Source organism: Haliotis rufescens, unplaced genomic scaffold (assembly GCF_023055435.1).
Source record: "Haliotis rufescens isolate VD_foot unplaced genomic scaffold, xgHalRufe1.0.p SCAF_21, whole genome shotgun sequence".
In the NCBI taxonomy this organism is placed as follows: Eukaryota; Metazoa; Mollusca; class Gastropoda; order Lepetellida; family Haliotidae; genus Haliotis; species Haliotis rufescens.
This window is the reverse complement of record NW_025963902.1, coordinates 1,281,624-1,304,729: the sequence shown is the minus strand read 5'-3', so window position 1 is coordinate 1,304,729 and position 23,106 is coordinate 1,281,624. Positions and strand designations below refer to the sequence as shown.

At 41.4% G+C, this 23,106-nt stretch overlaps 1 protein-coding gene across 1 annotated transcript in view; it reads right to left on the bottom strand.

Annotated features, from left to right (window-relative positions):
* Positions 1-14,323: 14,323 nt before the first annotated feature.
* Positions 14,324-23,106, bottom strand: part of LOC124116446 (cytochrome P450 3A24-like) — a 30,696-nt gene continuing 21,913 nt past the window's right edge. The window contains exons 9-14 of the mRNA XM_048401078.1: positions 21,524-21,632; positions 19,248-19,405; positions 18,480-18,568; positions 17,614-17,751; positions 15,787-15,949; positions 14,324-15,231 (exon numbers count right to left, since the gene is read on the bottom strand). Coding sequence (XP_048257035.1) covers positions 15,160-15,231; positions 15,787-15,949; positions 17,614-17,751; positions 18,480-18,568; positions 19,248-19,405; positions 21,524-21,632 — 729 coding nt within the window. The 3' untranslated portion in view covers positions 14,324-15,159. The remainder of the gene's footprint in view (positions 15,232-15,786; positions 15,950-17,613; positions 17,752-18,479; positions 18,569-19,247; positions 19,406-21,523; positions 21,633-23,106) is intronic.

The window sequence follows — 23,106 nt, the reverse complement described above, 5'->3', positions numbered from 1 at the left end:
ACTCACTCACTTTACGCAGGTCAATAACGTCAAGATTTTGCCTTGACCAGTTCGCTTTCTAGACATGTCACCTCTTGCACTCATCTGATTGTACTTAAACATTGAGAAATAAAAATGAAAACTGTTTAAGCCACTATACATGTACACCTTTTGTTGTTCGTTACTTTAGTTTATTGCCCTGATACTCACGCTGGCATTCTATTGTAATTATTGTGGCCTTGTTTCAAGAATGTTGAAGATCTAACTGCTTCTTTATCTATAGTTTCCTGACCGTTGCTATTTTGTAATGTTTAAATTAAATCGAAAGCAAACGAATGGTAAACAATATGAAAGTAAATGAAAGAGCTGTTTTACATTTTCGTGTGTTAATGGTCTACTTCTTTCACATACAAACTGATCCCCTGGGTATTCCAAGCCGAGACTGATGCTGGATGGTAATCTGATAACTGGATGTCTAAAAAAAGTCCACTATTTGAAATCGTTTGCTGTAGTATAAATCGATAAGGATCGTGTTCAGTTGTCTTGAAATGAGAACAAAATATACATAACACAAATTATCATTTCATATTTATCTATGTGTTGGTCATTCGTTCATTCGAATCTCAATAACGCAGGTGGATGTAATATTGATTTAATGTTTTCAGGAGTAAATTGCCCTAAAGATGAAAGTTACAATGTCGATGATGGTTTTGGTGGCCGGAATGGTCAGTTTTCACCATCAGTCCATAGCAGGTCGTACCCTGGATTCCATCCTAACAGACCCATGTGGAGGGGCAAACCCTATCCCTGGAACCGCCGGTCAAGGGGGGGTTGGTGTTAGAGCTAATACATCAGAGGCTTTAACAAATATCGCAACTTCCGCATCCGAAGCTGAGGCACTTGCTCGGGGGTTGAAGCTGAACTACGAAAGGGTAAGACTTTCCTCAAGGGCATTGTTCACAGGATGTCAAGTAGAATGGGTACCATGTGTTCATGTATCTGTCCAGGACATGTTTTCTGCTAATTCTATTTCAAATGAAACGCATTTTCAAAATGGTTGGTAGTTACGTCTGACAAAGTCAATATGATTATTATTAAAAACCTGCCGTGAGAAACCTTTCATCAACATGAAGACAGTGAACTATGTTTATAACGAACACGCTTATAACGAACTGGCGGATATAACGAACTGGTTTTGGCCCCGTCCATTTGCTGTATATATGCAGTTTATGTGCTTATAACGAACTACGGCTATTACGAACTAAATTTAGTGGTCCTTTTAAGTTCGTCATAACCGCAGTTTACTGTATTTCATATGCTCTGTGTAACTGTTATAACCTGAACTGAGAGAAATACATATTTCAGACACGAATCCCGTCCTATCTGAGGTCGAATATGAGAAGCAGCCACCTGGACGATTTCCCATACAGCAGATCTAACAACAGCAACGTAAGTTCTTACAGACCCGTCACGCGTGACAGAACAGGACCCGAGGAGACCTGAGGAGACCCGTGAAGATCCGGGGTAGAATAGGTCTTCAGCAACCCATGCTTATCGTAAGAGGCGACTAAAGGGAACGGGTGGTCAGGCTCGCTGACTTGGTTGATGCATGTCCCAACTGCGTTGATCGATGCTCATGATGTCAATCAGTGGAGTGTCTGGTCCAGACTCGATTATTTACAGACCGCCGTCGTATAGCTGGAATTTTGCTGAGTGCGGCGTAAAACATCAAATAAAAGACAAAAGAACCCGAGGACCATACATAGGATACCCCGTCGTACCCCGTGCAGAGTTCCACCCCTTAAACACGCCAGGTTACGCTAATCATTGGCAGGAACTGATCTTTGGTTTATCAGCACCATTCCCATGTTCGTGCTCAAACTCCCCTGGTATCAACAAATGTTGATAGTAATTCATAAACCCATGATTGTGATGTAGTCGTAGATTTCTCATAATTATGGAAATTGTTTTGACGTTTGTTTTTATTTTCTCAAAAAGTGGTAAGATCTGTGTCACATTTGGCGTTACTCCAGCATCATGCAATCATGTACAAGAGGCGTTAAACCTAACTAACTGAAATACTGACTCACTCTCCCAAATCAATCAAAATCTATGTTTGTGCAGTTATGTGGATTGCAAAAGTACCAAAAGTCAGTGAGTGAGTTGGGTTTAATACCGCTTTTAACAGTATTCTAGTCATATCACGGCGTGTCAGCTTAATGTGGGAGGAAAGCCCAAAGTGATGCAGGTCTCAGACGTTTACAACTTCGGTGAAACCCACGAGCACGGGTATGGTGCTGACAAACCTAGAAACATAATCGGGGCGAACCGGGATTCGAACCCACAATCATAGGTTTCTGGCGTGCCCAAGGGGGGCAACTCTGCACAACGAATCGTGGCGCCTTAGACGACTGGGCCACCCGTGCCCCCCTCCAAAAGTGCCAAAGTCATAAATGATTAAACGTACTCAATATTTAAAAAAAATAATCAATTTGATGTTAATGGCATTCCAGTTATTTCGGGGGCGGTCGGGTAACCTAGTGGTAAAAGCGTTCGCTCGTCACGCCGAAGACCCGGGTTCGATTCCCGACATGGGTACAATGTGTGAAGATCATTTCTGGTGTCCCCCGCCGTGATTTTGCTGGAATATTGCTAAAAGCGGCGTAAAACAATACTCACTCTCTCACTCCAGTTATTTCGAAAATATCCATGACATTTTGCTTGTTTACTCTATTTGCGCTGTGAAATTTTGCAATACGTCGAAACGTCGTTAATGGCCGCGCGAGAGGTGCGTGTCGCTATTCGGTGTGCCACGTAATGCCAGGAGTGATCACGAATACTCTGGAAGCGTAACACGTACGATAATAAGTAGGCGTTTGGCAGGTAAGAACGTTAACTAGTCTGCTGACTCGAGCCTAGAGCACCGGCTTCTGTGTAAATGCGATCGCTTTCTATGACACAAATGTTTAAATAAACACTTCCCTCATAAGTTTTGGGTTCACGTGTCCATCATTAAAGTGCATGAAACGCTAGAAATGTGATCCGATATGTATTGATACTTTACATTCCTTTCAAGATGTCGGTGGGTGTTAAACTCTCTCATACACTATAATATGAAACAAAATATGCTGGACAAGTAGGCCAATATTAATTGATTTTACAAACATTTCAAGATGACGGTGGGTGTTAAACTCTATCATTCACTATAACATTAATATAAAGAATGCTGGACAAGTACTCCAATATAGATTGATTTGACAAATACTTTCACAGATGACGGTGGGTCTCCAAGGTGACTACGATGACGTGTCAACCATCCTTGTGTTTATGGAGCACGTCCACAACACTTCGACCGACTTCATCGCCGACATGGGCAACTTTGAGGCGGCACTCCGTACTACTCTTTGTAGAACCCAGATTGCCGCTGACTCCGTAGGCTCCACCCTTCTGTTCCACATTACCCGCGAGGTCATGGCATTGAAGTACAGAAACATGCGGTCAGTCGCCAACATGCATCAACGAGACTACATCGTCTTTAGAGACTCCGAAGCCTACCTGCAGGCTCTGTCTGGTTTCTATGGCAACTGATCCCAGGTAGACACGCCACTTCTGTGACAGATACTCAGAAGTCTGAATACATGTGGACATATTTCGATTGATCTAATCCTCTCCAACGAATATTTTCAAATGTTATGGAACAACACATTTTATAACGATGGTTATGCTGGACCATCATGTTACGTGAAATAGTTTAATCGCACGTGTCTTTGGCCACCAGTTTGTTTGTAGGACTCTTTGGGCCGAAGTATTTGTGAAATAGATCCATTGTACGGCTCTGTGGGCCGAAGTATTTGTGAAATAGATCCATTGTACGGCTCTGTTGGCCAAAGTATTTGTGAAATAGATCCATTGTACGGTTCTATTTGCCCGAAGTATTTGTGAAACAGATTTATTATATGGCTCTATTGGGCCGAAGTATTTATGAAATAGATCCATTGTACGGCTCTGTGGGCCGAAGTATTTGTGAAATAGATCCATTGTACGGCTCTGTGGGCCAAAGTATTTGTGAAATAAATTCATTGTACGGTTCTATTTGCCCGAGGTATTTGTGAAACAGATTTATTATATGGCTCTGTGAGCCGAGGTTTGTGAAACAGATTTAATGTAAGGTTCTATGAACCGAATTATTTGTGAAGTAGATTCAATATCAGGTGATACCACTGGAATTATGTTCAAAGCGGCGTTAAACACCAACTCACTCACTCACACTTAACCCTGTCGGCATCATTCCATAATGTTTTAACGTTGCTCCGTATTTTCTTCTTTTCCTTCATCATTTTGTGAACCGATTGTAATGCGTATATACGAGTATACTACTATACTTGTACACTGCTATACTTGTATACTACAATACTTTACACTGCTATACAAAAACAACCATGTGCTCTTGTTAATATTTTGTAAACTTGGTCATTGCAAGCCGTGTCCATCACATATTTGCACCATGCCAAATAGTAATTCAACAAAAAAGTACAAATAAGCACTTTGTTTACCTTCTGGCGTTAAACACACGTTGTATGGTCATTTGGTATATGTTTCAGCTGTGTATACACGACCAATCTTTTAAGCGATTATACATACAGCAATGTTTATAAAATATATTCCACAGTTGTACACCGCCGACATGTTTGATGAAATAAAACAATATTTGCATGATATATTTTTTTCATATGAATGATACAGCCGCACGGATCACGAGTCGTGACAGGAAGCACTCGTGACCACTCGTGTTATTTCGGGATAAGCCGAATGGCAACTCGCGCACCTCTCCTGACCATTTAATTAACTGGGTTCCACCTTAACGCATAGGAACATACGGATAGACAGTGAATTTCTTGTACCACCTGTGTCATTGCTTTGTAAGGCTCTAGGCAGATACTAAGAGGTACGAGGGCGAACAAATAGCCGCTAAGAGGCACTCGGATAAAACAAGATGTACTAAGATGTCAATATTCATGATATATGGATTGAACAAAACATTCAAAAATACAGCTTTGAATTGACACGTAAGGTATATGACTGTTCAATAAAGGAAGGGATGCCTCTTGCATAGGTCTATGTTTTCTACTCAAAACAAGTGAAAATGTCCTTATACAGTTGTTGCCATGACAACTCCACAAACATCACTGCTGTGCAAAATCCGCTTTTATTATTCACTGTTCTGGATTATACATGGAAAAACATATACCCATATATCAATATCCGAATTACGTCACAATTATTGGCTATGATGTCATCATTTACAATGCGTCATTTAAGGAATAATTTAATGAAATTGGTAGCACAAATGAAAGGTTTAAGTCTTATTCCAAGAGGCGGAATAAGTGATGATTTCTTTTTATACAGATCTTCATAAAGGGGATTAAATACACAGTTGAATGCAGCGTTTAACTCATTAGAATATAGTTTTGTGATATATTGTGGAGAAAGTTTAATGCGGCGTTGTTTAAGAGATGGCTCATCGGCCTCAACGTACAGACTGTCAATGGGTGAAGTTCGAAAAGATCCTAAGCATAGTCTGAGACCTTGATGGTGGATGGAATCTAAAAGTTTAAGATTGCTTTTGCAGGCTCCACCATAGATGATGGAGCCATAATCGAGTTTAGAACGAATGAGTGATCTGTACAAGTGAAGAAGGGTTGACTGGTCCCCTCCCCACTTGGAATTTGAAACAACTTTTAATAGATCTAGTGCCTACAGACATTTTGTTTTAAGATATTTAATATGTGGTAAAAAGGTGAGATGATTGTCGAAAATTATTCCTAAAAATTTTGCTTCCTTTACAACTTTAATTGGTGTGCCTGCTAGATGTAAGTCAGGATCACTGTGTGGTTTATATTTTCGACAGAAGTGAATGCAATTTGTTTTTCGAATTGGAAAATTTAAAGCCATTACGTTCTGACCGATCTTTAATTTTATTGAGACAAAGCTGCAACTGTCTTTCAATCGTGTGCATATGTTTACCTCGACATGATACATTAAAATCATCAACAAATAATGAACCATCTACAGAGTCAGTTAAAACCCTAGATAGACTATTAATTTTTATACTGAACAACGTCACCGATAATATGCTACCTTGTGGGACACCTTGGTCTTGATCATAAATATCTGACAAGGTTGAACCCACACGAACCTGGAAATGCCTATTTGTTAAAAACTGTGAAATAAAATTAGGCATATGTCCTCTCAATCCTATTTCGTGAAGATCTTTCAAAATCCCATGTTTCCAGGTGGTATCATATACCTTTTCTAAGTCGAAAAATATCGACACAGCGTGTTGTTTATTAATTATAGCATTTTTCACAAATGTATCCAATCTAACCAAATGGTCAATAGTACTTCTTTTTTTCCTAAAACCACATTGAATATTTGTTATGAGATTATTGGTTTCTGGGTACCATATTAATCCGTTATTGACCATTCGTTCCATCGTCTTGCAAACTCAGCTTGTAAGTGCTATTGGCCTATAATTTGAAGGATCGGTATGATCCCGACCAGGTTTAGGTGTAGGAATGACAACAGTATTCCGCCAAGATGAAGGGAAATTTCGAGATGTCCATATATTGTCAAAAGGATTTCACATTACTTCAAGACACATGTCAGGTAAATGCATTAGTAGTTGATAATGGATATTATCATCCCCTGTAGCTGTTTCGTGAGCTTGCCCTAAAGCAGTGTGTAGTTCATGGAGGGAGAACAGTTCATTGTAGTCCTCACCATTATCAGAATGAAATTTAATTTTCTCTTTTTCTTCATGTTCTTTAAGTTTCTGAAATTTCAATATATAATTTGATGAGGAAGGATGGTTAGCTAAAGATTCTCCAAGTTTATTGGCAATATCAGATGTACTCGTAAGCAATGTGTCACCGTCCTTGAGATGATGAACACTAGATCTTGAACCTTTTCCTTTAATTTTTGGTACCATATTCCAAACTTTGGACATAGGAGTTCTTGAATTAATTTAAGATACATAGGTTTGCCAAGATTGGCGTTTAGTTTGCTTGAAGATGCGACGGGCTTAGGTAGTTGGTCATATAACGCCTGTAGATCAGACTGTTGCAGATTTAAAGAAGGGGGAACGTACAATGAGCACAGTGTGAAAGCCACGTGTAATGTAAGTCGTACAGCAACAGCCTGAAGGTTGACGTTTAGTGAGACAGGGCTGTGGACTACTCCCTGCCTCACCAAGATAGAAGAGCCTCCAGTGGCCCTATCACCTGGAGGAGAAAAAACAACGGTAAGAGCTGTACTGAGCTGTAAGTTAATTTTATCTGTTTGCTTAAATACGTTTCTTGCAGACAGAATGCAGATGGTTTTAATTCCCAAACCAATAATTGTAATTCATTAAAATTCGTTTTAAATCCTCTACAATTCCACTGAATCAGTGTTTGGGAATTTTTCATCTCTTGGGGGGATTAATTGGAGACCTACCTCGCCCATTTCTTGTAGGCGACAAACTTGTAGTTCTTCGATGGATGTTTTCTGAAACATCCATCTCTTGCACGGAACCAAATTTATTATAAATTTTGATAGGATCGTCTGATCCTTTCGGTGGTCTACGATTTTGGCTTTTTTCGCCTTGAAGTAGAGTCTGTGTAGTTGCTATAGACATTTCTTTCTTTTTCAGATTCTGCTCCTGGTACCGAATCATGTTGTGATCTTGATTTTGATGTTGGTGTAGATGGTGTCACAGAAGAAGAAGGTAAAGTTCCAGTAGTCTTAGAAGTTGGAATAGGGTCTACAGTCTGTGTAGAAGTATCAGAAGGTAAGATAGGCTGAGGATTAATAGAATTGACCCATGTCAAATCGGTTTGGCATTGGATTGATACTGTTGTTACTGTCGAAAGTGTGGGAGTTTTGGTAACTGATGCATATGTTTCATTCCGTTCAGTATTTGGCACAAGTTTCTTTGCTTCAATGTAAGTGATGTTTCTGGTACATTTTATTGTGCTGATTTCAAATTCCTTTTTCCAAACTGGACATTTTTTACTGTATGAAGAGTGAGCTCCAGAACAGTTTTTGGACTTTTTGAAATCACTGTTACAGTCCTCTGTGACATGAGATGTTTCAATACAATGCGCACACGTGATTTGGTTTTTGCAGGGATTTATCCCATGGCCAAACTGCTGACATTTAGAGCATCTCAACGGGTTTGGGATATACACATCTACATTTATTTTATAATAGCCTGCTTTTACTAATTTGGGTGCTGTTGGCGGAGAAAAAGAAAACAGGTAAGTATTTGTTGGGATTGTTTCGGTACCTTGACGTCTTGTGAATCTCCTTACTGATATAACACCTTGCTCTTTCATTTCATAAGCAATATCCATCTCTGACATATCTTCAAAGAGTCGATCACGATCTCTGATGATGCCTCTGCTAGTGTTGAGGGTTCTGTGGGGAGACACATTTACTGAGACCCCAACAAGTTCATTGATTGACATCAGGTTTGTTGCTTGTTATCTTTTAGCACATTCAATGAGTATTGATCCTGTTCTCAATCTTTTAATATTTTTAACGTCACCGCTATTCCATAGATGCCCTTAGAAAAGGCGAAAGGGTTCAATTTAAGTGGAGTCTTGTCAGGTGTGTCAACTACCAAGAATCTTGGAAAACCATGTTTGTAAGAGTAAAGATTCAGCATCCCTACTCCCCACCCGCCACCGACGGCAGTATCTTAATGCCTGCGGATACCCAACAGACAGATACTAGAGATGTAGGGATGATATACACCAGTAGTAAGATCCACCAGTTTGGCCCATGAGCCACCGCCTTCTGGCACCAACATCTAGGCATATTTTTACATGTTGAAAATCCATATTTTACATTATATATATATATCATAATCAGATACGTCAATAACATATCAAAAAGCCAAGCCAAATATTTATAGAGCAATGAAAGTATAGTGCTCAGGGCTTGGCATGAGCGGCCGATTGATAGGAACGGGCCCATCCTACCACCCGTCTAGGCGAAGTAAGGGTCAAAGTGGTGTGTTGGGCAAAAGGAACACCGGTTCCTGGAACCAGTGCCCTCAACCACCAGAATCCCATCCTCCGCCGACACAGGGGCGCAACCCACGGCAAACGGGCTGCCCACTTTGGTCGCCTTTTACGACCAGCAATGGGGTGCTGTGGAAATATTCTACCCCAGTTCCACACGGGGGAAGAGCTATAAGCGTTACCCAGCACTCACCACGAGTAGTTTTCACGAGTGCCGTGTGTGTGTTTGTTTGACGTACATCACTATATCAGTGATGTTGAACGCGACGTTAAACCCCGTTTCACTTCGCCTCACCTTCCCCAGTACAATATAAACCGTTATTGATTTGCGGCTGCGTAGATAACATTTGCATGATTGTTACTTGATTTTTGCAAAACATTTATACCTTTGAATACTCCAAACCTCAGGTCCATACAATATAATTGGCAAGAATTTATAGTTGATATGAAAGATTTTCAAACTTCTAAAATTGTGCTGAACAGTTGTGAGAACCTTGTGAAACCAGTGACTGAATATAAAGCGACAAAACCCTTTCCACATCCAACAGAAATCTCTACATAAAGCAGAGTCGATTGTACGATTCCGACTATAACATGAGCATGTGTTTATGAATCACTATCAAATAGTAATGATACCAGGCGTTCGCGAAAAGGTGAGCGTATCCTGCCCTAACTGTGGCACCCGTCACAAACACAAGCAAAGGCAAGTCAATTGTTCACCTAACAACATATCGTTCAAGTCAAAACAGGGAATTGTATCGGACATCAGTTTAGTCACTGATGCGGCAAATTTGGAAATGTCCATCATAAAACTTTTTGTTTTGAAAGCTTGCTTTACTGAGGCCTTGAATATTGTAACCTTGATCGGACAACTTCTGAGCAAGAGTCATACGACACTCTTTGAAATCTTGTTAGAAATGCATGCTCGATTGTATCTCAAACGTTTCGCAATGTAAACACCAAAGGCTGGAGCTGCTGGAATATTGCTGGATATGAATGGAAGATTGATTATTGGAAAGTCGAAATCATCCCTCTTGTCATAGTCTTGTGGAGAGTGTTTTGTAACTCTGAATATTTATGCATAGATCTAAATATGAAACAGATGAGGCGGTCTCACTGGTCTCCTTTATTTCTAGTTCAGGTGAGTAAATCAGTGGAGGGGAATGGGCTATTTGATTGTCATTGAACGATATCAGATCATCGAAGTACCTGAAGCTAAAGTTAAATTTCTTTGCCAAATTACCTTGTTTTGACTTTGCCAATCCGAACAGAAATTCCGATTCATATACATAAAGAAACAGATCCGCAAGAAAGGGAGCACAATTGGAGCCCATAGGGATGCCTGCTTCTTGCCTATATGTCTTACACCAAAAATTTACGTAGATATTATCAATGAGGAAGTCCAGCATTTCACATATTGTTTTCTCAGTAAACTTCAGATGGCATTTGCTTTCATTTTTCACAAATTGTCCTGAACCTCTGAATATACATACGTAACTGTATCTGTGTTCACCACGTGTTGTAAGAAAAGCCCCATGGATCAAGGAATTAAGTTTTTCCTTAAGTTTGTCAGGTGGGATAGTGGTGTACAAAGTTGAAAAATCCACAGGGTATTAATTCCACTTCTCTCGGAAACTTTCTGTATAAAGGATTATGGTCAGTCTTTGAGACAGGGGTTTGGTGGCACATTTGCTGGACACAGCAATATATCTCTCTTTGTACAGATTTGTATGGAGCTTTGGAATCAAGTACAAAAGAGGAATGGACATGTCTTCAGGTTTTAGAGTCAAGTCAAAAGTGGACAGTACTGATGCATGGTTTTGGCAGATTTCTTCTTCAGTTAACATACTGGCCTTATATGTGGCATTATTTGATTTGTCACTTATACCAAGTTCTTTGATCAAACAATTCATGAAGTAATACATATAATGGTTATGTTATTTGAGGCATTGTCAGTGGGAACAACTTCAAACTTTTCATGTAGGGCAGCCAGACTTTGGATAACAGCTAGCTGGGACAGAATGGGTTTATTCCAATTCCATTTCCTCTTTTTAAAATTGTTCATTCTACCAATGACAACATCATGCACTGACTTCACCCACTCTGAAAGACATTCAACAGGTTCCTCTTCTCTTTTGGCCCATTTTTGGCATATTCTTCGACAGCATCCATAATGATTTTAAAGTTGTGATCCCATTGGTAGGAGGCTGCTCAAGGTTGTTATTGTCAACAATAGAGAAGTCACCTGTGATTATATAACCTGCAGGTTCATAGCTGCATGATGAGTTTTGGCAGCCACAAGTTGTCAAATGCAGGCATGATCAAACAATCTAAGCTTTGTTTGTTTGTTGTTTAACCCTGCACTCAGCAATATTCCAGCTATATGACGGCGGTCTGTAAATAATCAAGTCTGGACCAGACAATCCAGTGATTGACAACATGAGCATCGATCCATGAAATTGGGGTCGATGACATGCATCAACCCAGTCAGCGAGCCTGACCACCCGATCGTGTAAGTCGCCTCTTACGACAAGCATGGGTTGCTGAAGACCTTTTCTGACCTGGATCTTCACGGGTCACAATCAGAGCCACCCAGTACAATAGCGCCAATCAGCCAAGGCACAATCTGAACACCTGATTCACCTGCGATGTGTACAGTGGGTATAAAAAAGAATCACATGTTTCATTGAAAAAGCCATTAATATATAATTAGGATTTACCTAAAACTAGGAATCAACAGGAATCAGGTAGTAAAAAACACACATGTACGTGCTGTAGTGAGTGAGTATGGTTTTACCCCTTTTAGCAATATTCCAGCAATACTACGTTGGGGGACACCAGGAATGGGCTTCACACATTGTACCCATGATGGGAATTGAACCCGGGTCTTTGGCGTGACGAGCGAACGCTTTAATCACTAGGCTGCCCGACCGCCCCTATTAGTGCTGTAATCTTTAATACACGTTAAACCCCATTTTACCTCACCTTTCTTATCTTCACTGACAGAAGACGTGACGCAGAAAATGTAAACTGCCAAAAGAATAATGGCAATATAATAACACAAACGCCCAACGTCATAGCTTGAATATTGATGAGTGTGGATTTAAACAACAAATGTGAACGAAACAAATAATCAAAGCAACGATAAAATTATTATATGTATTGCTGTAATATCAGAAAAGCTGCATCAAAGACATAGTCAGACAATGACAAACATCAATATACAGGGCGGGCGGAGGAGGACTTGGGATTTTGAATGGTGATTAAATATTTTTTCAGCAACTGCTACAAAACCAGATATTTTATATTTATAACTATGAGCCTGAATTCGTTCTACAGAAAAACACCTTGCACGAATGTAATTTTTGTGGCAGGCAATTTCATTTTTTTCAACTGTGTGAAGCATAATTATTTTCTGTTGAAGAATTATTGTGGACAATAATGACACTATTTTTTGGATAAAATCCTAGACGTATGTCATTGTCCCTATCAAAAGTTGAATAGGACATGTTCCAACCAGGGAGTCTGAAGGGTGTAAATACACATGTATTTGTATATTTGTAAAGAGAATCTAACCCTCACCCCAAAATACTAGTTTATCAACACAAGTTGAAACATAAACGAAACAAAAAATCGATTATGGTTTTACGCCGCTTTGAGCAATATTCCAGCAATATCACGGCCGGGGACACAAGAAATGGGCTTCACACATTGTACCCATGTCGGGAATCAAAACCGGGTTTTCGGCGTGGAGAGCAAACGCTTTAACCACTAGGCTACCCACCGCCCCTACAAATAATCAAAACAATGATAAAATTATAATATTTCTGGCTGGTGGCGAGGTCTGGAGGACTAGCTCTACATCATCTCCATCATAGCAGCCTGGACAGGTAAACAAGTGAGTGAAAGTATGAGCAACAACTCAAGTCAGTGGAACACGATCAAGATGATCTCGGGACCTTTTCATAGTGGAGTACCAGTAGTGGAGTACAAGTTGTCATCTGACACAAAGTAGCCACATTATAAATTTGATATCCTTTAATAACTGGCGATTCCTGAAACAGGTTATGAGGTTTCAAATCACATGGATCCCCTTCACAAAATATATTATGATTGAATGCAGACAAGTCTACTTTAATAAAATAAAAGTCAAGAAAACACAATTCCATATAAATAAAACACAATATTGCTCTATATCACAATAGCCTGTCATATATCTATACACATGTCTGTATATTCTGGTGCAGTCTCACATTTCACATTTACTTTAGACATCACTCTTACATCTTATGTTTACATCAAAATCATGATAGCAACTTCTTTTATTCTTTGTCAAGACGTTTCCGAGCTACATCACCTGATGAAGGAGCAAGAAGTAGCTCGGAGAATGAAAGAACAAAAGAAGGTGCTATCCATAAAAAGTGTCCAGTGTTCATGTTCTTCCAACTTCTATAAATGACTATCAGCCTGACTGAGTTTAATTTTACGCTGCTTTTAGCAACATTCCAGAAACATCACGGCGGGGGACACCAGAAATGGGCTTCACACATTGTCCCCATGTCGGGAATCGAACACGGGTCTTCGGCGTGACGAGCCAACGCTTTAACCACAAGGCTACCCGACCGCCCCTAAAAGACTATCAAAGACTACATCGGATCACATAGTCAGTGTGAATTAACCCGTAGAAAAGGACAGTTGCTGATAATTAATAACTTTTGTAGTTACAATGTCAGCAAACAAGGCTTCAGATTTGTGAGTGAATATGTGAAGCACCATCAGATGTCTCGGCACAATTTGGTAGGAAGCATTATCTGTGATATCACTGTGTCATGTTGCATAGGAATTGTAAGATCTGGTTACAAGAATATAGTTGTTATAATAATAATGTTCTTGGTGGGTTTGACTAGGAGGCACTTCCTGGGAGAAGTCCCATTCGCTGTCTGGGCTGCATGTAGAGGGGGCCAGGGCCCTGAGCTGATGATGAGCCCAACCAGCCTGACTCAGGCTGCATCACCTAAACCCTCTTTGATGCATTTTATATTTGAATCTGTAAATAATATTAATGCTTGAACAGTATTTTGGCATCACACAATGCATAGGGCAATATTTCCCATGATCCTTAACATTTGTTGTTGTTGTTGTTGGTTTGTTGTTTAACGCCGCACTCAGCAATATTCCAGCCATATGACGGCGGTGTGTATATAATCAAGTCTGGACCAGACAATCCAGTCTTTAACATCATGAGCATCGATCCACGTAATTGGGATCGATGACCTGCATCAACCAAGTCAGCGAGCCTGACCACCCGATCCCTTTAGTCGCCTTTTACGACAAGCATAGTCACCTTTTACGGCAAGCATGGGTTGCTGAAGACCTATTCTACCCCAGAATCTTCACGGGATCCTTAACATTTGTACATCGTATTGGCAGTGTAAATGATTTCACAAACCTTTACACATCTGACAACTATTTAAGGGACATTTTAGAAGCTGCAGTATTAATGAAGGCAGGGTTGACTAAACTGGGAATGACATGGCTCAAAAGTCCATGGTATTTACATTTTTACTTCAGTAGCCTCATATTTACATATACCAATTTGACTTAAACTGTGCAATATGAAATTAACTTTCATGACCATGAGTTAGTGAGTGAGTGAGTGAGTGAGTGAGTATGGTTTTACGCCGCTTTTAGCAATATTCCAGCAATATCACGGCGGGGGACACCAGAAATGGGCTTCACACATTGTACCCATGTCGGGAATCGAACCCGGGTCTTGGGCGTGACGAGCGAACGCTTTAACCACTAGGCTACCCGACCGCCCCTCATGACCATGACAGAAGGACGCTCATGTCACTTAAGAATCAGCTGATGTATGAATCAGATTACCTCCCTCTTACAAATGAATCAGAGTAACCCTCCCTTTGATGAATGAATCAATGTAAGAAAAGCCTCTTAATCAATAGAGTTTGCTCCCTTTCATGACAAAATCAGAGTGATCTCCCTTTGAAGAAGAAAAGAGTGATGTCCCTATAGGATCAAAATGGAAGAGTTTGTTCTCTTGTATGTATATCAGAGTGATCTCCCTTTCATGAGTGAAATGGAGTGACTTCTCCTTTTATCTTTTCTCAATTCTCAGCATCATTCCATCCAATGGCTTTGGTTCAAAGGCATTTGTCTCTGGAGGTATCTGTATGAAAGAAAGAAAAACACTGTCAGCAGTTTTCTCTTCACAGCCACATCAAATCCTGGTTCTCACACAGGCAGACAAAGATGTGGGACGCAACTCCACACAGTGAACTGTTTCCTCATCCACTGGTGCCTGATCCTCAGCCATACAAGGAGTGGGTCAGCAATATTCCAGCTACATCAGTGTAGCAGTCCCATGGTAGGATTGAACAGATAATGGATGTCTTCTCCACATGACTGAAGCAAGCTGACAAGGTAAGGATGTCACCTGTCAGATGAATCCATGTCCAATTCCGTCAACATCTACGTGACTGGTCGCAGGGTAGGGTACTGAGAAATGTTCTGCTCACATTTAATATGAACATGTTCAGCCCCAAGATGGGGGCCAATGCAAAGTCTCGTGATGAGATTCAAACCAAAACATTCTGCTCCAAGGTTGAACACTTTGTCTACATAACCACAAATCTATGGTATGACTCAGAATTTCCAACATTTGTCCTATCAGTCAGTATAAATGTAAAGATTAATTCAAATCTGGAGTCAAGGAGACTGCTACCTTTGTTTCTGGACCGGGGACAAAGCGGTACTTCTGGAGAATTCCTGCAATGGCCATCTTGACTGTCTGGTGAGCAAGCCTCATCCCGATGCAGTTCCGAGGACCAGCTCCAAACGGCAGGAACACATAGTTGTAATTCTCCGGGCGATTCTCTGGACGAAACCTACAAAATAATAATAAAAATAATAATAAGATGGGAGGGCATGGTTTGATTAATGTGGGGGCTCTTCATGATAGAATTGTTTTGAGCACTTTTGCACTCATTGATTTGTCTGATGATCCCCTTGTGAAGCATGTCAAGACTCAAGATGAAAACAAGGCATTCCAGAGTTTTCTAAAACGAGCCAAGGATGTGGGACATAATCTCAATGTGGGTGTTGATTTAGTTGATGGTTCTGTACTGCTGGATGGTACAGAAATGAGTGTCAACCAAGCAAAGTGCCATATCAAATCGGCCCAGATTCAGTTTTTCAAGGAGAGGCTATATGAACGACCACTGCATCGAGTTTATATGCAGTGTGTTGTGAAGATCAGCAACCCTGCAGAGTCATTCGTTTGGAAGAAGTCAGCTAGCCTGAAAAGTGAAACAGAAGGCTTTCTGTTTGCTGCTCAGGACCAGTCACTTCCCACTTGAAACCGTCAATGTGTCATTTTGCATCAAAATGTAAATATGAAATGTAGATTATGCTTTTTTGGTTGGTTGGTTTGTTGTTTAACGCCGCACTCAGCAATATTCCAGCTATATGACGGCGGTCTGTAAATAATCGAGTCTGGACCAGACAATCCAGTGATTAATATCATGAGCATCGATCCATGCAATTGGGATCGATGACATGCATCAACCAAGTAAGCAAGCCTGACCACCCGATCCCGTTAGTCGCCTTTTACGACAAGCATAGTCACCTTTTACGGCAAGCATGGGTTGCTGAAGACCTATTCTACCCTGGAATCTTCACGGGTCTGTAGATTATGCAATTGATTTAATGAGACAATCCAACACATTGTCAGTGGATGCCCAGCTTTGGCCCAAACACAATATCTTAAGCGACATGATGAAGTGGCTCGATCATTTTATTACCATCTTCGCAATGCTTGTGGTTTTGACACAGCGGCCCATCCATTGTACGACCCGGAATATGTAGAGGGCATCATGGAAAATGATCAATACAAAATTCTTTGGAATATGCCTGTATACATTCTCAGACGTATCCAGGCAAACAAACCTGATCTTGATCTATTTGATAAATCCAATTAATCCTTTAATGCCATTGAATTTTCTGTCCCTTTTGACACTACTGTGATTGACAAGAATCAGGATAAACATGGCCAAAATGTGGACCTCTCTTTCGAAATGTCACGCTTGCATCCCAAGTACCAAGTTGTCTGACTCCCCATTGGTCTCGATGCCTTAGGTTTGGTACCTCCCAATCTGTTGACTGACATTGGGAGAGTACCAGGGTTTGCTACGAGGAATATAGCCCTTAATGACAATCTGTGTAATGCAGAAGGCTGCAGTGTTGGGGAGTCTTCACATTCTCCGAAACGTTCTGGGTGGGTTTGACTTGGCAGCACTTCCTGGGAGAAGTCCCATTAGCTGTATGTACTGCCTGTAGAGGAGGCAAGGGCCCTGAGCATATGATGAGCCTAACCAGACTGACTGTGCCAGGATCACCTAAACCCTCTTTGCTGTATTTTTCATTTTAATCTGTAAATAATAATAATATATCTAGACTCATAATGAAAACAAGGCAAACCTCACAACTCTTCAAAAGGAGTTATTGAATGTTTGACCACTGCCAACTGAAATGAACACGATAATTATTTTACCTCTCTGGGTTGTAAGTCTCTGGATCAGGCCAATTTTCAGGATCTTTATGTATGGCACCAATAGGAATGTGCACTTCAACTCCTTTCTTGAAGAGGACACCGTTAATCGTGATATCCTCTTCTGTTAGTCTGGACATCCTAGAATAGCCAAGCATGTATGATAAGATATCTGAAACATATCTTGAGATTATATCACCAATCCTCATATTAACAGTTACAACCCTAATCAGACTCGAATCACACCTATCATGACATCCTGTTCTGCTACTCTTGAAATTCAACAGTGAGTGAGTGAGTGAGAGTGGGTATAGTCTTAAACCACTTTCAGCAATATTCCAGCAATATCACGGCGGAGCTCACCAGTAATGGGCTTCACACATGGTACCCATGAGGGGAATCGAACCTGGGTCTTCAGCATGAAGAGCGAACACTTTAACCACTTGGCTACCCTGCTGCCCCTGATATCCGAGAAGTATCGAGTGTGTGGAGTAAGATAACAGAAGCATTTATTAATTACTTCTTTGTGAAAGACTGAGTGTTCTGAAGTCGGGAAAAATGTTATTTCCATTGCAGGGAACATAAGACAGGATATTTCATGCAGCAATAAGAAGGATTTAGATTAGGATTTTAATAATTATTTGCTTCAGTTTAATCACGTGAGTCGAAACATTCCACAAGTGATTGTGGGGCCGAGCTAACTTGTAAACATCTGAAGTTCGGTGTCACTGGTAACTGTGTATTTGTTAGTTGTTTGTTGTTTAACAGCGCACTCAGTAATATTCCAGCATTTTTTAAGGAGGTCTGTTTATAATCAAGTCTGGACCAGACAATCTGATGCATGCGTGCGTGCGTGTACCGATGACTACCTTATAGCTGGTGGGAAGAGTCGCAGAGTTTCCAGGTAGGCACCGTCCAGGTATTCCAACTTTGACATGCTCTCGTAATCTGGGGGCTGCTGCAAAATGGGATCAAAGTAACTTTAAAAAACGCACTTGGAAGCCATGTATAACATCGCATCAAAATTTTGTGAGAACATTAAACGGCGCTTTCATGCAAAAAATGCCTCCCCAAAATACTATATGTTACTCTGCATACTTGCAGTGATAAACGCAGAAAAGGATGAGTAATTTGCAAAGATGACATTTCAAATTAGGATCTTGAGATCAAATTAGAGACAGTGCAGCTGGGATCGTTCATGCTTCATCGACCTAGCAGTTCCAGAGGAAAAGTGGACAATGTAAAAGTTTCAGTCATGTCAAGGCATATCTCAGTCATGTGAACCCAAAAGAGAGAAGTAGTTAAGCACCATCGTCTGCTCCACCTGAGTAGAAGGCTGATTATGATTGCCTTTTGAAAAAAATTCCAGCTTTCTTTGCCTTGTGGTTCACATGAATAAGACTTTAAAACAAAATAACTAGCTACAAAATCACATTGATGACTACACAACAAAAAATGGATCACACTGTCAGGCCCCACCAGAGCTTCAGGCATGACTTACAAATATCAGCTGATAGGTGACATAAAAAATTTGATGAAATGGTCCCTGTGAATTTGAATAAAAACTTCTCTGGTTTTGAACACATAATAGTCACTACCATCAACATAATGTGAAATTAAACCAAACTGTTAATTACCCCATTGAGAACGCGGTCAATCTCCTCTATCAGTTTGTCCTGGCAGTCCTGGTTGGTTGCAAGGTTGTAGGCGAAATACGCCAAAGTCAGGTTCGTAGTTTCATATCCAGCAGTAAGAAACAGGACAGCATTGCCCAGAATCTCATCGTTTGTCATGCCTTTGGGAAAAAGTAAAAATATCATCCTACATTTTGTTGTACATTTTGTAGTTCATTATTATGTAATAGAGTGATTGCGTGAATCTGTTTAATGCCACAGGAAGCCATTTGCAATCATCATGACAGCGTGTAAATAATTCAGACCGGGTCTGGCAAAGAAACTGCTGACTGCATGAGAGACAGTCTACACTGACAGGGTGCAGGGACACACAATCATCCAGGTCTGAGACAGTCCACACTCACAGGGAGCAGTGACACACAATCATCCAGGTCTGAGACAGTCGACACTGACAGGGTGCAGGGACACACAATCATCCAGGTCTCGAGACAGTCCACACTGACAGGGTGCAGTGATACACAATCATCCATGTCTGAGACAGTCTACACTGACAGGGTGCAGGGACACACAATCATCCATGTCTGAGACAGTCTACACTGACAAGGTGCAGGGACACACAATCATCCATGTCTGAGACAGTCCACACTGACAAGGTGCAGGGACACACAATCATCCATGTCTCAGACAGTCCACACTGACAAGGTGCAGGGACACACAATCATCCTGGTCTCAGACAGTCCACACTGACAGGGTGCAGGGACACACAATCATCCATGTCTGAGACAGTCTACACTGACAGGGTGCAGGGACACACAATCATCGAGGGCTGAGACAGTCCACACTGACAGGGTGCAGGGACACACAATCATCCATGTCTGAGACAGTCTACACTGACAGGGTGCAGGGACACACAATCATCCATGTCTGAGACAGTCTACACTGACAGGGTGCAGGGACACACAATCATCCAGGTCTCAGACAGTCCACACTGACAGGGTGCAGGGACACACAATCATCGAGGGCTGAGACAGTCTACACTGACAGGGTGCAGGGACACACAATCATCCTGGTCTCAGACAGTCCACACTGACAGGGTGCAGGGACACACAATCAACCAGGTCTCAGACAGTCCACGCTGACAGGGTGCTGGGACACACAATCATCCAGGTCTGAGACAGTCCACACTGACAGGGTGCAGGGACACACAATCAACCAGGTCTCAGACAGTCCACACTGACAGGGTGCAGGGACACACAATCAACCAGGTCTCAGACAGTCCACACTGACAGGGTGCTGGGACACACAATCATCCAGGTCTGAGACAGTCCACACTGACAGGGTGCAGGGACACACAATCATCCAGGTCTGAGACAGTCCATGCTGACAGGGTGTAGGTGACACACAATCATCCAGGTCTGAGACAATCCACACTGACAGGTTGCAGGGACACACAATCATCCAGGTCTGAGACAATCCACACTGACAGGGTGCAGGGACACACAATCATCCAGGTCTGAGACAGTCTACACTGACAGGGTGAAGGGACACACAATCATCCAGCTACACTATCTATTTACCTTTGACAGACATCTGCAAGTCTACACTATCTATTTTCCTTGGACAGACATCTGAAAGTCTTCACTACCTATTTACCTTGGACAGACATCTGAAAGTCTACACTACTTATTTACCTTGGACAGACATCTGAAAGTCTACACTATCTATTTACCTTGGACAGACATCTGAAAGTCTACACTATCTATTTACCTTGGACAGACATCTGAAAGTCTACACTATCTATTTACCTTGGACAGACATCTGAAAGTCTACACTATCTATTTACCTTAGACAGACATCTGAAAGTCTACACTATCTATTTACCTTTGACAGACAACTGAACGTCTACACTACCTATTCACCTTGGACAGACAACTGAAAGTCTTCACTACCTATTTACCTGGGACAGACATCTGAAAGTCTACACTACCTATTCACCTTGGACAGACATCTGAAAGTCTACACTATCTATTCACCTTGGACAGACATCTGAAAGTCTACACTACCTATTTACCTGGGACAGACATCTGAAAGTCAGGTTGATGCATGTCATCGTATCCCAGTTTCGAGGATCGATGCTTATGACATCAATCACTGGATTGTCTTGTCAAGACTCGATTATTTACAGATGGCCATCATATAGCTGGAATACTGCTGAGTGCGGTGTTAAACAACAAACAAACATTTGAAACTCCTCCTTATATCTCCTCTGCATAGCTCACCTCTTCTCAATGACTTGTCCATCTCCACGTAGGAATCGGAGTCCTTCTCCTCCTGTTTCACCTCCAGCTTGTGGGAGTTAAGCATGAGCTGCAGGAAGTCTCTCCGGCTCTGGTGGAGAGTGAGTGAGTGAGTGAGTGAGTGAGTGAGTGAGTGATATGGAGGAGAGAGTGATATGGTGGAGAGTGAGCGAGTGATTGAGTGAGTGAGTGATATGGAGGAGAGAGCAATATGGTGGAGAGTGAGCGAGTGAGTGATATGGAGGAGAGAGCAATATGGTGGAGAGTGAGCGAGTGAGTGAGTGAGTGAGTGATATGGAGGAGAGAGCAATATGGTGGACAGTGAGCGAGTGAGTGAGTGATATGGAGGAGAGAGCGATATGGTGGAGAGTGAGCGAGTGAGTGAGTGAGTGATATGGAGGAGAGAGCGATATGGTGGAGAGTAAGCGAGTGAGTGAGTAAGTGAGGTTTTACGCCGCTTTTAGCAATATTCCAGCAATATCACGGCGGGGGACACCAGAAATGGGCTTCACACATTGTACCCATGTCGGGAATCGAACCCGGGTCTTCGGCGTGACGAGCGAACGCTTTAACCACTAGGCTACCCGACCGCCCCTAGCGAGTGAGTGAGTGAGTGAGTGATATGGAGGAGAGAGCAATATGGTGGAGAGTGAGCGAGTGAGTGAGTGAGTGAGTGATATGGAGGAGAGAGCGATATGGTGGAGAGTGAGCGAGTGAGTGAGTGATGTGGAGGAGAGAGCGATATGGTGGAGAGTGAGCGATATGGAGGAGAGAGCGATATGGTGGAGAGTGAGCAAGTGAGTCAGTGAGTCAGTGATATGGAGGAGAGAGCGATATGGTGGAGAGTGAGTGAGTGAGTGAGTGTTATGTAGGAGATGAGTGATATGGTTGAGAGTGAGTGAGTGAGCTTTATGTAGGAGATGAGTGATATGGTTGAGAGGAGTGAGTGAGTGATATGGAGCAGAGAGCGATATAGTTGAGAGTGAGTGAGTACTGTATTTTCGTGACTATAGTGCATTTTGATGTTTTTTTCCCCCAACGGAAAGACATTACAGTGAGCACGTAACACCGGAAATACCATGTCAACAAATCCATACTGAAGTATGCAAATTAATTATGTAATTACACTGTCTGGCTATAAAAAGTGTTCTATGTATATCTGGACTCATGTTTGTAACTTATTTCATAAATTTTATTAAAAATTCCTTTTAATATTGCTTTAATTAATTTCGGTGAAACAGCAACCACGGTCAGATTACCGCTATTGACTCCTTGAAACAAACTTTAGTTGACAGAGAATGGATTCATATATCATAAATGCCATACTTTGACTCGTTAAAATTCACATTTGTAACAGTTTGACAATTCTATGTCAACACGTCATTCTCGCGATCACTTGCGCAGGAGCCTGGACGGTGACTGGTCAAACTGGTTCCATGTGAAAAATGATAACGGGCAATAGCGATCAGCTGCTTCGCTTAGGGTTATAATTATTTTAAATATAATTAGTAAAAGCTGCAACTAAAATAAGAAGATATTGGAATATATTATTCCTGATAAAAAAA